Consider the following 15,552-nt stretch of genomic DNA (forward strand, 5'->3'; position numbering starts at 1 on the left):
GTATCTCTATCTGTTTACTCTTGTTGGTTTATGGACATACCTGGGGATGCACATTCCCTGACATTCAGTTGCTGTTTCCGTAACTGTATGTTTAATTCTGTTGACGTCCAAAGTAAAAAACAAAAAAAAAAGGAATTCTTACTTAAATCATGTTGCTCCTAATAGCAGCTGATCCCTTTAGTATTGGTGGAAATTTCATATAGTTGTGATTATTGTTAGTTATTTCTTTAAAAAAAAAAGAAGATTAGTGTTAGTTATATTTCTTTAAAAACTGTGTTAGACAATATAAATTGACCCAACAGATTTCATGCATGTCAAATTTGCATCTATCACCATCCATTCGATTTGATCTATTGCACCTTTAGTATCAATTCTAGTATTCATTGGTGTACCAGAGCAAAATTCATATAGTTTCTTTATTAGGGGTCTAATGAAATATACATAATATTTGGGATCGATTGACTATGTCAGACTGGGAATGTTTTAAAAGAAAAATTAGTTTTTAGTTTTATCTACTTGGACCAGAGATTTTCAATGTCATAAACTATTTTTTTTTTAGATTTCGTAATCTTTCAAAATTGTCTAACTAGTTTTCTCGGTTGGAAGTCCTGATAGTTTTTCATGATATTTGAGTATAATTGAATTTTCATTATCATAAAAGCACGAAATTTGAGAAGTTAATTTTTTATTCGTTGTGTTCTCTCTACAACGGCTAAAAATTTCGAAGATTTTGAACTTTATGAATATTTAGATTTGCAAAAATTTTATGCCATTATGAATTGACTCACTTTATTGACCTAAAATTGCTTCCTAGAAGCTAGCAAATTTAAAAAATTATAGAAAATATTTTAGATCACCAATGGAGAAACTAATTGGATAGTTTGAAATCATCAAGTCAATATCCATAAACCATAAAGTAATGCCTTCACTATTTGTAGTTTGATGAAAAAAAATAATAATAAGCTAAGAGCATCTACATCCCTGAAAACTATTAGAGTTTCTAATCTGACGTGACAATTTCTAATTCAGTTTCAGGGATGTGGGAGAGTTTCTTATTTAGAAACTATGCAGGAAAGTTTCTTATTAAGAAACTGTTTATAAACTCTATGTTGGTCAAATTATTGGCTCAAATTGTTTCTTCTTTTTAATTTGTTGCTGACGTGGCTTAATAAAAACTCTAAAATGAGTTTCAGGGATGTGAGAGTTAGAAACTTTAAAGACCATAATTTCTAAAAAGTAGTTAACAGTTATTTAGAAATTTTTTTGAGTTTTAGGGATGTATATGCTCTAAGCTACTGTCCGTACCGTGAATTCATATCTTAATTTTTAAAATTCAGGCAATCAATCTGAATCGTTTAATACGATCTTTGTATGAAAATATATTTAGATGTCAAAATTTATATTTCTTGTATTTTGTTTCTTTTACTATTTTTTAAGTAGTAGAAAATTACTTGACCTAAAAATTCTAGACTATATAAAAGTAATGATTTTCTATCCATTCAAAAAAAAAAAAAGGGATTTTGAAAGCTCTAAAAGTTGGCCTCCAAGTACATTTACATACGGAGATCGTGTTGAACAGATTCGGATCGACTATTTGTATTTTGAAATTATAGATATGGATATGTAGTACGAACCGTTTCTGCATTATGCATAGTATCACAGCCTAACTCAAAACTAACAATTAATCACTTTTTGCAATATATTTGAAGTATTTATAGTGGAGTGAGGCTATGGAAATATGCATATTACAAATCAATTCTTGCTATGAATCTATATACCTATTAAGTTCAAACAGTTGATTCGAACTATTAAACATGGTTTCCCATATGGAAATGTACTCAGAATCCGAATTTTACAATTTTGTAGAATTTTTTTATTATTTATAAAATAGGTAGAATATTACTTTGTTTAAAAATTCTGCACAATCCAAAAATAACAATTTTCTATCTATATAAAACAATAGTAAAAATGTTCTAAAAATATAAAATTTAGTCTCTGAGTATATTCATAACGAGATCACATTAAGTTGTAAATAATCTATGAAAATCCAATTGAGAAATATTTTCAATCAAGAAAAAGCTTATAAGGTTTAACTCTTAAGAATAGATTAGCACCTAAATCAAAATGCTGAAAAAAAAATTATGAATCCAGACAAGTAATATTGTACATAAAAGAAGAAATTGAATACCAAACTTTAAAAAAAATTGAACATTGACATTACCACAGTCTCTCGTTAAACTAAGACGTCGGTGATGCAACGTGATACATATACTAATTAAAGAAACTTTATAAAATTTTCATACATATACTAAATTAATTATAAACTTTATAAAATTTGCATGTAAATTGTAAATACATCTAGATCAGTTTTGATAAAATTTGTTTTTCGAAGTCTCCGATAAATTTTTAAATTAAATTTATTCAAATATTGATGAGCTTAAACATACTAATTATATTCATATGTGTATCTAATACCTTTTTTTTTTTTGAAACTTTGGTAATGTGTATATCTTATTTTTGACAAAACCGATAAAAATGGGGCGCTTCACCGGTTGATGACCGAGTTGTAAGTCTTTTAACACACATCGTTTCGGTGGGTGGACGTTTGCAATGGTCAGACCTGGATCCTGGTCAAGGAAATTTGGTTTATTTTATTGATCTGGTCTTTTCTTTTTCTATTTTCTTTGAGAAAATTAGCATCGGGCGATCAGTATTCCTCTAATTGGATGAATTAAGGATGCCGCATCAGTTCTCTAGACACGCTTGTCGCGGTCGCGGGGAATGTCTCTGTAGTTTTATCAATCTTTCCCGCCTAGAGCCCGAACTCTCACACAGACAGAGTCCCACTACAATTTATATTAGAAATTGGGGAAGAAAAAAGAGGATTGATTGATCGATTGATTGAAGCTGGAGGATGGGTAAGAAGGCGAGGGAAGAGCAGATAGAGATCGTACGGTCGGTGGTGGGCCCACAATTCAGGGAAATGGACATCATCCGCGCACTACACTTGGCCAACGACGACCCCGCCGCCGCCATCAACCTCATCTTCGATACTCCTCCTACTTCTTCTCCGCCACCTCCACCTCTAACTTCTTCTCCGCCACCACCACCTCCACCGCCACCTCCATGTCCTCTTCCTAAAGACGATAATAAGAGTAAGAAGGAGACTGGGGAAGATAAAAAGGATTGGTGGTTGATTGGAAGAGCTGACATATCAGGCCTCTCTACTTGCAAGGGTAGCCGCATCCAGGCGGGTGACACAGTGACCTTCTCTTTCCCTCCTGCTGCTTCTCTCAAGTCGCCGGCAGCCCGAGGAAGAGGAGGATCTAGCTCTGAGATCGTTCGTTTCTCGACTAGCCAACATGGAGAGATTGGTCGAATACCTAATGAGTGGGCTCGCTGCTTGGTGCCACTTATCAGAGATGGCAAGGTTATGCTACAAGGTTTCTGTAAATCTGCTCCTCAAGTTCTTTCGATTATGGACAGCATTACTCTAACTATAAGGTTCCATTTCCTCTCGAATTGCAATGAATTCAATCCTTTATGTTTCAGTAAGGGTTTTAGTAAAAGGCGTTTATATTGTTCCTTGCTGATTGGGCTATAGTAATGATTGCTAGTGTGTATATCAATATCAAGATGCTTCAACCAACAAATCAACCACAGTATAAAGCTGGGAAAAATGCAAGTGAGGAGTCGACCTTCCATCCAGTCCCTTCACTCTTTAGATTGCTCGGACTTGTACCTTTTAAGAAGGTAGATATAGCTTTCTTGACATTATTAATTAGTCTTATCTAATTCAGCATTTGCTTTTTTGTCCCCGGTTTATACATTCTTGTCCACTTGTCAATTGAAGAGTCCGTCAATAATGTTTTTCTTTCTTCTGCCATCAGGCACAGTTTACTCCTGACGACCTTTATTCAAGGAAGAGGCCTGCTGACACACTGGTATATTTCAATCTAGTAGCAATCTTGTGCATTATTCTCCTATTGTGAGATCACATCTTTTTACAACTAGCAGTGCTTGTGCAGGGAATCGGTGAAGGCCCTGTGACAGGACTATTATGCCTGGAGAAATGCAGGAAAACATCTTTTGGTAAAACTAAAGATGAAGCTGGGGAAGAAGAGGCAGAGGAGTCGATCTCAGACTCCGATGTAGATAAAATAATAGGAACCTCAGAAAACTCTGAGCTACAAGTATGCACTGGAACCATTAACTAGTAATTAAGAACAAAAATGTTATCCCCATGTCTATTACGTCGTATTTCTGTTTAATAGTACGTGTGTTAATAGGAAAGAGATGCACCGGAAACATTGCAGTGTGAATTGAGACCATATCAAAAACAGGCACTTCATTGGATGCATCAGCTAGAGAATTATAAAGGTGCATCGTTGTCTTCATCTGAGGATGCCGCCACTAGTCTGCATCCCTGTTGGGATGCATACCGCCTGGCTGATGAGTATGATTACCACTTGCGTACCTTAATTTATACTACTTTGGCCATTTTCATTTCCTTTGTTTTCTTCTTGTGGCTTGCAAATGCTTGACAGTTTCATTCTTTTGCATCTCCCCGGTATAGGAGAGGACTTGTTGTTTATTTGAATTCTTTCTCAGGAGATGCAACTGTCGAGTTCCCCAGCATGCTTCAAATTGCTCGAGGCGGGGTAATAATCTATTCTCTGCTTCTCAAAGCTGTTTCTATTTGCTTGCCTCTCCTTAGGTTTTTTTGCACACCATTGATCGATATTGAAATAAAACAGTACAAAGAACAGTTCTGTTTGACCGGTCCTTTTTTAAGCTCTTCTGCAAACAACTAGTTTGATCAATTCACAATTTTGATTGACTAAACTAATATGGATATAAATGCCAGATACTGGCAGATGCGATGGGGCTTGGAAAAACAATAATGACAATATCTCTTATCGTTTCCGAGTCTGGCAAGGGTTGCTGCTTATCTACTACCTCACTGTCTTCTTCTAAGGCCTTTGAAGAATCTCTTTCACTTTCTTCACCTTCTTCAAAGAAACCAACTAGTCCTTCAATCTTTACTAAGCTACTAAGAAAACCTAAGGCTGTTGCCTATGTTGGAGGCGGCAACCTCATAGTGTGTCCCATGACACTGCTGGGTCAATGGAAGGTTGCTGTCTGATTCATTACTTTTTAAAGCTCTTTTATGCATATTTATCTGAAGTGACTTTGATTTTGTTTGCGATTATTTTCGTGACCGTTGATATTAATTTTGTAAAATGACAGGCAGAGATAGAAACCCATGTGAAGCCTGGGACTGTGACCCTTTACACACATTATGGACAGAGCAGAGCAAAGGATGCGTCCTTTTTAGCTCAGAGTGACATTGTTCTCACTACATATGGTGTTTTAGCATCTGAATTTTCAGCAGAGGTAGGCCTTCAGGTCTAGTGATATTCTGTTGTTGTTCTTGATATTTTTATGAGTATGAACAGACAACAAGTTAACAATGAACCAAGGAGTTTTTTGCAAATTGTAGGCAATCTTCTATTGTATATTTTATTAATTTGCATCACATTTAACAAATAACTCCAAACTCGTTGAATATTTGTGACATGTTGTTCTTTTTTTGTGGTTATTTCCAGATAATAGGACTTACTGATAATAAAGTTTAGGTAAGTCAACAATGATTGAAGTGTCTTACATTTATTGTGTGAATTTAAACAAACAGCCTGTGTTAGAAAGAACTTTATTTTTGCTTAGTAGAAATGAGTCATAATTTCAAAGGTTAAGAAAGTATATTAACAACTAACTTTCTTTTTACAACCATATGACAGCTGTGGGTAATAGTATACTCAGATGGAATTATGAGAAGTGTCAATCTTGCAAAAAGAATCCTGTTAATCATTGAATACACAAACAATTGAATTAATGACTGAATGAGTTGTTATAGGATGCAGCTGAAAATGGAGGGCTGTACTCGGTACACTGGTTCAGAGTGGTGCTAGACGAAGCCCATGTCATCAAATCTACAAAAAGCCAGATGTCTCTTGCTGCCTCAGCTCTCTCTGCTGATCGGCGCTGGTGTCTATCTGGTACCCCTATTCAGGTTACTTTGCTATGTTTTTGTTATAATACCAAATTTGTTCAATCAAGGGCCTTTTCGGGGGCAAAAATGCACCCAATCTATTATATTTGCCAAAGCACCCCAATGAATCTCAAATTTGCTTCTCACATCCAATATTTTCTGGGTCTATGTGCAAATGACACTGTACACGTAAGCAAGTATTTAAGTTGACAAAGAATTACTATATTATCCCTCAATTATTTTTTGGTCTCAACCATAGTGCAACCATATTGCTTTCAGACCCATGCAGATGAACTCGACACCTATAAATCATCTTTCTTTGATTTTTTTATCATGAATCATTTTAGAAAAAAGTAATTTGTCATTAATCCTGCAATATATAAACTTCAACGTCATGTTTGGTTGTGGAGTAAAGTTACTCTGGATTAAATTGCTTACTCGGAGCGGTAGATTGAATCAATCATGTTTGGTTGGAGCTTGTAAGAGTAAGCTAATGAAAAGAGAGAATTGTAAGATAGATGTTACTCTAACACAGGGACTCACAGGTGGAGTAACTTATTCCGGGTTAACTCATATGTTACTCCATGTTACTCCTTCAAATTTACTCCTCATTTGGCTTCTTAAAGGTGGAGTAAAGAGTTTACTCCACCACTTACTTCACAACCAAACATGACCTTGTACCTTTTACATCATGCTAAAGGCATTCTAATTTAATGTTTTTTGTTGTCAAGGATGATTACAATATATAATTACTTAGGTTTCAGATGCAAATTTTAAAAATACTGGGTATGTCTGGGCATGAGTTGAGAAATATTAGGTGTTACATGCAAAGAAACTTCTAATGGTCTACTTAAGTGCCATGATACATGACAAAATTTCAGCTAGTTGATTGCATAGTTTAGTCAAATGATTGAATTTTTGTAGTATCCTAGAAGAGACAATTCAAGCAACAGAAAGAATGATAGATTTGATCTAGATTGCCCATTGGATTGTCATATGACTTGGCAATTATGCTAATTACTGCATGATATGTCATAGTAATATCACCCTTAATTACTTGGACCTTTTTCTGTGTATGAACTAACAAAGGTTTCACTTGTTTTGCAGAACAAGCTGGACGATATATACAGCCTTCTGCGCTTTTTGAGAATTGAGCCATGGAGGAACTGGGGATTGTAAGTTTGCTAATTTTCTGGTCCTAGCTTTTGTTACAGGGACGGACCCAGGAATTGAGCCAGAGGTAGGCAAGAAAGTGAGTTGGGATGGAAAGAAAATGAATTTGGCCCAAGGGTAGGTAATAGCCCAAAAATGCATGGGCTAATTTTTTTTTTTTTTTTTTTTCCAAAATCCAGTTGCCTACCCTGAGCCTTACTGGGTCTGCCCCTGAAGAACCCGTTAGATCATTTTACTAGTAGGTCATTACCAAAGCGAACCTGATAAATAGTTTTCTAACTTTTCATAATACTTGTTATCAGACGATCAAGGCTCAATCTTTGGAGCTCAGATTGCTTCCTTAAAGTTTCTTATTGGGTTCCTTATATAATAGCAGTATAGATTTGATATAACTCCTACTAGAGTTGAAATATTATATCTTGTAGTACCTCAATTATTTACTATGTCGTAACTATGACTTGGTAAATATCACTATCATGAAGTTGTAAGTGTCACCCTGACTGTCTTTTGTAAATTTAGCCAGACTCACATGATCCGCATTGAAACAATATCAGTCTTACACTCTCTTACTATCCATTCATGTAATAAACTATAGGTGGAACAAACTTATACAAAAGCCTTATGACGAAGGAGATGAGCGTGGATTGCAGCTGGTTCAGTCTATTTTAAAACCCATCATGTTACGGAGAACTAAATCAAGTACCGATAAGGCAGGCAGGTATGGTTACTATTACGAGACGCTCTTTATTTGTCCGTATGTTTCCTTTATTATTTGAAAATAAAAATGAAACTAAGTGCAATTGCTTTATATATGGATTCTTTTAAATGTTACAGGCCAATTCTGGACCTTCCTCCTGCAAATACAGAAGTTGTTTATTGTGAGTTGTCAAAAGCTGAGAAGGACTTCTATGAGGCTCTTTTCCATAGATCTAAGGTGCAACCTTTAGTTTGAACATAATTAGCATTTTTTTTGTATGATTCAAGCACTAATGGTCTTATGGGCTATGGATGACTTGGCTGAGTTTTGGATGATTTTATAGGTAAAGTTCGATCAGTTCGTCGAGCAAGGCAAGGTTCTTCACAACTATGCATCTATTCTAGAATTGCTTTTAAGGCTTCGACAATGTTGCGATCACCCATTTCTTGTCATGAGGTTTGTTCTTGTGCACTTGTATGGAAATTGGGCTCTAATAAAATTGGTATCAATAATATATATATTTCTGTATGCATAGCACGTGTTATTTTTGGTGTGCAGTCGTGGAGACACACAAGAGTACTCAGACCTAAACAAGCTCACAAAAAGGTTGCTCAAAGCGGAGGAAGGTGTGTCCAAGGCATACATAAAGGAGGCGGTAGAGGAGTTGGAGAAAGGGGAAGGTGGAGAGTGTCCCATCTGCCTTGAAGCCTTAGAGGATGCGGTTCTCACTCCGTGTGCTCACCGCATGTGCCGGGAGTGCCTCTTCTCCAGCTGGCGCTCCGGTTCCTCCTCCATTTCAGCTGGTCTTTGCCCTATTTGCCGAAATACCATAAGCAAGCAGGATCTGATCACCGCACCAACCAGTAGCCGTTTCAGGATTGATGTGGAGAGTAATTGGGTAGAGTCGTCCAAAGTCTCTTTTCTCCTGAGAGAACTAGAGCTGCTTCGTGACTCCAAATCCCAGTCTACTGACGGTGGGGCCAAGAGCATTGTGTTTAGCCAATGGACTGCTTTTCTTGATCTTCTTGAGATCCCCCTTTCGCGGTAAATTGATCTTTATTTTGTAGATAATTTCTATATTTTTTAGGGAAAAATACTTACTTTTTTGTTTGTTTGTTTCAGACGTCATATAGCATACTTGAGATTGGATGGGACCTTGAATCAGCAGCAGAGGGAGAGAGTAATCAAGGAGTTCCGAGAAGATAGGACTATTCTTGTCAGTGTTTATTCTCTTTATGTTTACATGTGTTCTATGTTCTCTTTTTCATATCTATTACATGTATCGTGGTTTCTGAATAACTGTGTAACTTGGTAGGTATTGCTAATGTCACTAAAGGCTGGTGGTGTTGGAATAAATCTAACAGCAGCATCCAATGCCTTTCTTATGGTATGATATGATTGATTCTGAGGTTTCTATAACGAAAACTTGAGATACAATTAATCTTTCATGGAGATCACATTGTATAGAGGAACAAGTTCGAAGAATAGACAGTGTTGATAATTATTGGGATAAATGGTTGCAGGATCCATGGTGGAATCCAGCAGTCGAGGAACAAGCTCTGATGCGGATACATCGTATTGGTCAGACAAAACCCGTTTCTATCAAGAGGTTTATTGTCAAGGTTATCTTTCTTTTATATTTACTTCATTATTTTCTTCTGTAGTATAGGTCATTTATAGGAATTTCCTTTTATATTAGTGACTTAAAAGATATATATGTCAATTGGGGAAGTTTGTTAAGGGATGAATCCTGTCTCTAATGCTGAATAAATCTGGTTCTTGATTTGGTTAATTTTACAAGATAGAATATAACATTCAAATCTAGATTTTCCTTTTTATATAGAACTAAAAAAATCATTTAAACGGGACAAGCACAAAGCAGTTGGGGTGGAGAAAAGGCATTACAGTGCTTCGGTGCGGTGGAGAAAAGGTTTTCCCCCCTCCTACGGTGGAGCTGTTTTTTGTAAATTCCAACTGCTTTGTGCTTTGTTCTGTTTAAATGATTTTTTTTAGTTTTAAAAAAAAAATCTCAAATCTATGGTCACTGGTCAGTGGAGATGCTACTTCAAGTTTTTGCTAAATGTGAGGAGAGTTGGATTGCAAAACAACGCTCTGAAATTTATTTGATTGGTTTGTTGGGTTGCAGGGCACGGTGGAAGAGAGCATGGAAGCAATACAGGCAAGAAAGCAGAGAATGATATGCGGAGCACTAACTGATCAAGAAGTACGTACAGCACGTATACAAGAACTCAAAATGCTCTTTTCCTAAACTTTCTTTTTGCTTTCCACTAAGAATTTTCTTTTTAAGTTCATATCTGACACTATTTTGTTTGTATCTTAGAATAACATTTCCAGAAATGGCCCAAATGAGTTTTTGTAGAATTTATAATAGCCAGGATCAATTAAATTTGTTCCAGAAAATACTTGTAAATTAGTTTAGGCACGGTTTTGTTGCTGGAGCATAGTTTCAAACAAATTATGAAGGAAGAAACCCTTCCTTTCTCAACGATAATGTAAACTTGTCTCCTTCCAAAAAAAGAAAAAATGGTTACTGGTTGGATATCTCTGGCACCGAATTGAATATGCTAGTTGTTTAATGGCATGACTTGCAGCAGTGTAACTTTTTTTCTGATAGACTAAAATGATATTTTTTTAAACTATTAAGAACTGAAATAAAAACCATAGATATTTAAAATACCATTTGTATAATATACTCCTTTTCAATATATATTTCTAAAGACATCGGCAAATAAACGTGTAGGACTAAATAAGAACTCTTTGTTTGGGCTATATAGCCATTTATCAATGCAACATGATTTAAAATAATTACATAAGACATAGTGAGAGTTTTGCTTTTCTGTGTATCTCAATTTTGAAATGTTTTTTCACGACTATCCCGACTTTCAAATTTTAACAAATACTTGCAAAGTTTTTGAACATGTGTTCAATAATTTTGACTGGACTAAAAAATGTTGCAAAGATTTTAAATACAGAACAAAAAAGCAAGCTGCACCAGCCTGAGTACAAATAAAAACATATGGATGTCGAGTACTTAAAAAGAAAATTCTTTTTATCATTTGTAACCGTCTAACATTTCAAAACAAAAATATGGATGCGAAAAATTTGAAAAACCAGGATGGGCAAAATACAAGTCCATAGGGGAAGGAGCAGAACTCTGGATATCTTACCTGTCAAACCTAAAACAATATTTGACCAAAAGGACTAATCTGCAAATTTCTCAATTAAAATATACATGATAAAGCAAAGCAAACAATTAATATCATCTCAACTCAAGCATTATACAATAAAAGATGTTCTAAAAAGCAATAACATGGGTGCTTAAAGTTGCAAATAAATACAGAAAAGCTAGCAAAAGTGTCATTCTAACACTGAAAATAGAGCATTAAAGCAGAATAAAAATCTAATTGTTCACTTGAGGAGGTATTGTGTTCTGAAATAAGTATTTGTATCCAGCATAGAGTGCTGACACAGTCAATGCGCCAACGATGACATAGGTGACAATAGATGTGAGGCTGAGTTGTGCGGGCCCCTTCTTTTGTTTGCTCTGAGCAAGCAATGCCTTGGGCTTGATTCTTGCCATTTCAACAATATCTGTTATGTTATCACTTAGGCACATCAATTATCATATTTCAACCATGTCTCTAATGAGGCATGGAATGTGCCAAAAATAACATAAAAGAGTAAATTATACAACTGTTCCTTAAAAGTATCACCCATTTTTCAGTTGTCCCATAAATTTAAAATCTCTCAATTAGTCCAGAACAACCCTCTTGCGTACTGTTCTGGTACCTGAATTCATTTTCCGATGAAACCATGGACCGAGGTTTAAATTGACAGAAATATGGAATTATCCATTTCAGTAGAAAATCATAAATACCTTCCACCAAAAAAAATGTATTGGTAGGAATTTCCATTCATTTGACTAAAATATGGAGTAAGGATTAATATGATTAAAAAATATATATTCAAGGACCAGAACAAGAACCTAGTATATTAGGGTTGAATGGAAAAAAAATGACGAAACTCGGAGGACCATTAGTTCAATTACATAAGAAAATTTATTCTGATATCCGTTTAGAGTGCACTAATCACAGGTTCCGATGCCAAGTTACAGTTTCAAATATAATTTCTAACCCAAGATACAGTTGCTATTTATGTACAATCAACCCAAGAAAACAATCTCTGATTTAAATCCTGTATCAATTGTGCTTCGTACCAACTTGTACCCAGCCATACAGCAGAGACGGTTGCAAAATCAAATTAAACCGTCGCTTAATTGCACAACTAAAGTCTACTGGGAGCTTAATCAAGGCTTAGTAGAGTCAATTAAATCTGTCAAATAAGCTATTTTAGCAAACAGCGAGTTGTCTAGATGGATCGTACGGCCAAGATCCGAGTATTGGGCGATTTTGCAAGGAGAAAAAAAAACGATTGAATGGAAAGAGACTCACCGTACGAGTTACTACGCCGATTCTGACTGATTCTTGAAAAGCAAAGCGGCGAAGGAGGATATGATTGATTGATGGATGGATGATCGGAAGAGAGATCTGGGGAGCAGCGCCAAGAACCAAGAATGTTTTGTTAATTAAAAAAAACAACGGGGAAGATGGCCAGATGGATCTGTACTCTGGAATTCGGGTGCACCCGCTGGTTAGTTTTTATACAGACAGACTGCTTTGTGGAAAAAAAATATTCTTTCGTTGGGCCAGCTGTTAATACTTTTTTTTTTTTTTTTCCTTCCTTCCATTATTTCGGACTATTATTTCATTGGACTTTTTATTCTTAAAAGTATACCAGGTAAATCAGGACGGTTCAAATACCTCTATTTTATGTGTTTTTATTATTTTTAAAAAGTTAATAAATTTAAATTATAAATATCAAAATAAAACCAGATTTATGTTATTTCTTTATGTGCTCATAAAATAAATATCACATTTCAATTTTGTTTTCATATTAATTAATCATTTGAAAAATCAACGTCTACAAATTATTCACATTAGTACGTTTTTACAAGCTCTTGATGACAACTAAAATAAAGTTGAAATGTCACAATTTTTTACACGTGCATAGATAAAATGATGTAGATCATATCCAACGGTTTTAGTTTGACTTTTAAGTTATTAAAGTTCTTAAAAAGAGAGGCATGATAGAGGTACAAAAAATGAAGACATTTGAACCCTTCTCCAAGTAAGCAAATGATAATCGGGATCTTAGTTAATTATGATTGATTAATTTAAATATATATTTTTTATCACTTGATATAAATCATAAAATGTTATGTACACACATTTCTGATTAATATAAGCAAGATTCATAATTTAATTTAATATTTGAAAATTTGAAAAAATATATAAAATATTATTTTGTATTCATCACAAGCAACTCTGAAGCTGATTTTTTATCCAATGACGTCTTCCTCGCGAACAACTCTTGAAGCACAAAAGAATAAAAAATTGTGTCGTCCTTAAACGATAAGAGTAAACATTTATTTCTAATAATCTGACCATAATTAGTTTTTAATTAATATTTTTAAGACTCTTACCACCTATTAAGACAAATATAGTGTTCATTATTACAAGAGACGTTTCTGAGTTGTACAAAGGAATTAAAACTTCAGCAACTGTCTTTTAGTATATTTTACTAGATCTAAATCCTTAAGGAAAATATTGATAGAGATATAAGGATAAAAATTTTAATTACTAAAGAGGGGTGTTTCGTGTTTGGCATGGCGGATTAAGGAGGCAACACATGATTAAGGCTGAAAGGAGAACATATATACATAATTCAGCCATAGTTCTTTGGTTTTGTAGTGGGCTTTTTAGGCCTTTTTCAGTATGCCTTAAATCTTTGGTTATGTAGTTCTTTGGACTGTGAATAAATGTAGTGGGCTAAATTGTTAATTGGAAACATTTCAGCGGGTTCTTTTGTTTAATTAACTAAGCCTTGTTTTGTTGTAATTTCCATGAGAATATGAAAAGGTATATTACGGATGCAGAAATCAATTGATTAATCCAAGTAAACTGGAACGATTCAAATATCGTTTTATAAAGTATATATTGTTATAAAGCAAAAATAAACAAACACAAACAAGATGAAGAGAATGTAAATAATGGCTATCTCTTATTCATATATTTCTCACGTGTACAATACAAGATTACAATGCCTCTATTTATAGGCTACCAATTGTAAATGAAAAACCATTACAATAATAAATACAAAATGAATTCTAAATAGTAGTGGGATATAAATTCCAATGGTAGTGGGGTAGTGGAGATTAATATTGGGAGTTATAAATGAATGGACCATCCATTATATTCATAACACTCCCTCTTGGATGTCCATTATATAAGAATATGCCTTATTAAAACCTTACTAGGAAAAACCCTATGGGATAAAAACCTAGTGAAGGAAAAATAGTACATTATTCTTTTAATGCGTATTAACTCTCCCTCATGACAAGATCTTTAAGTCGGCGAACTCCAATATTATGAACTAGTTTTTCAAATATTGTAGTAGGAAGCGCCTTAATGAATAAATCTGCTAGATTTTCACTTGAACGGATTTGCTGAACATTAATAGTATTTTCCTTTTGGAGATCATGTGTGAAAAAGAATTTTGGTGAAATATGTTTCGTTCTATCTCCTTTAATGTATCATTCCTTTAATTGAGCAATACATGCAGTATTATCTTCATATATGATCGTCGGGATCATTTTTTCAGAAGACAAGCCACATGTTTGATGAATGTGCTGAATCACGGATCTTAACCAAACACATTCTTGGCTTGCTTCATGTATTGCTAAAATTTCTGCATGATTAGAAGATGTGGCTATTATAGTTTGTTTCACAGATCGCCATGATATAGCTGTTCCACCACATGTAAATAAATAGCCCGTTTGAGATCGGCCATTATGGGGATCAGATAAATATCCAGCATCCGCATAACCAATTAATTCTTATTTAGATACATTTGAAAAGAACAAACCCATATCCATTGTACCTCGGAGGTAGCGAAGTATATGTTTAATTCCATTCCAATGCCTTCGCGTAGGAGAAGAACTATACATTGCTAATAAATTTACAGCAAATGATATATCTGGTCTTGTATGCCCAGCAAGATACATAAGTGCTCCTATAGCACTTAGATATGGTACTTCGGGACCAAGTAGTTCTTCTTCATTTTCTCGAGGTCTAAAAGGATCTTTATTCACATCTAATGATCTTACAACCATTGGAGTGCTCAACGGATGTGATTTATCCATATAAAACATTTTTAGCACTCTTTCAACATAAGTTTCTTGATGAATAAAAATATCATTTTTTAAATGTTCAATTTGCAATCCTAGACAAAATTTTGTCTTTCCAAGATCTTTCATTTCAAATTCTTCCTTTAAACAAATTACTGCTTTTTGAAGCTCTTCAGGAGTTCCAATGATATTTAGATCATCAACATAAACTGCAATTATAACAAACTTATTTCCAGTTCTTTTCATTAAAATACATGGACAAATTGTATCATTTTTATATCCATGTTTCAATAAATATTCACTGAGACGGTTATACCACATGCGTCCAGATTGCTTTAATCCATATAAAGATTTATTCAATTT

General features: G+C 34.5%; 1 protein-coding gene and 1 long non-coding RNA gene across 4 annotated transcripts; one reads left to right on the forward strand and one right to left on the reverse strand.

The window, feature by feature from the left end:
- Positions 1 to 2,711: 2,711 nt before the first annotated feature.
- Positions 2,712 to 10,398, forward strand: RAD5 (DNA/RNA helicase protein). Of its 3 annotated transcripts, none has more exons than XM_078301096.1 (18): positions 2,712 to 3,504; positions 3,618 to 3,753; positions 3,891 to 3,944; positions 4,029 to 4,193; positions 4,290 to 4,456; positions 4,577 to 4,661; positions 4,868 to 5,134; positions 5,251 to 5,397; positions 5,918 to 6,073; positions 7,160 to 7,227; positions 7,821 to 7,943; positions 8,060 to 8,159; positions 8,266 to 8,378; positions 8,481 to 8,966; positions 9,045 to 9,138; positions 9,238 to 9,309; positions 9,446 to 9,544; positions 10,069 to 10,398. In XM_078301096.1, exons 1-18 carry the CDS (start codon positions 2,915 to 2,917, stop codon positions 10,189 to 10,191), a joined length of 3,045 nt encoding a protein of 1,014 aa, XP_078157222.1. In that variant the 5' UTR covers positions 2,712 to 2,914; the 3' UTR covers positions 10,192 to 10,398. The 3 variants fall into 3 exon arrangements, with proteins under 3 accessions (XP_078157222.1, XP_078157223.1, XP_078157224.1); XM_078301097.1 differs by having other exon boundaries at positions 2,725 to 3,504; positions 9,446 to 9,531; XM_078301098.1 differs by having other exon boundaries at positions 3,366 to 3,504; positions 3,605 to 3,753.
- Positions 10,399 to 11,179: 781 nt separating this feature from the next.
- On the reverse strand, positions 11,180 to 12,645 carry LOC144553028 (uncharacterized). The gene is made up of 2 exons (XR_013511303.1): positions 12,422 to 12,645; positions 11,180 to 11,534 (listed from the first exon to the last, which is right to left on the reverse strand). It is a non-coding gene; the product is annotated as an uncharacterized LOC144553028 (long non-coding RNA).
- Positions 12,646 to 15,552: the final 2,907 nt, after the last annotated feature.

The sequence above is a fragment of the Carex rostrata genome, chromosome 4, assembly GCF_964058835.1.
Source record: "Carex rostrata chromosome 4, lpCarRost1.2, whole genome shotgun sequence".
NCBI lineage: Eukaryota > Viridiplantae > Streptophyta > Magnoliopsida > Poales > Cyperaceae > Carex > Carex rostrata.

Excerpts from the sequence above, each read along its gene's own strand:
- RAD5 (XM_078301096.1), top strand. The coding sequence starts at position 2,915 with ATGGGTAAGAAGGCGAGGGAAGAGCAGATAGAGATCGTACGGTCGGTG. Across the intron at positions 5,398-5,917 it reads CATCTGAATTTTCAGCAGAG|GATGCAGCTGAAAATGGAGG; the intron begins GTAGGCCTTCAG and ends GAGTTGTTATAG. Across the intron at positions 9,545-10,068 it reads TCAAGAGGTTTATTGTCAAG|GGCACGGTGGAAGAGAGCAT; the intron begins GTTATCTTTCTT and ends GTTGGGTTGCAG.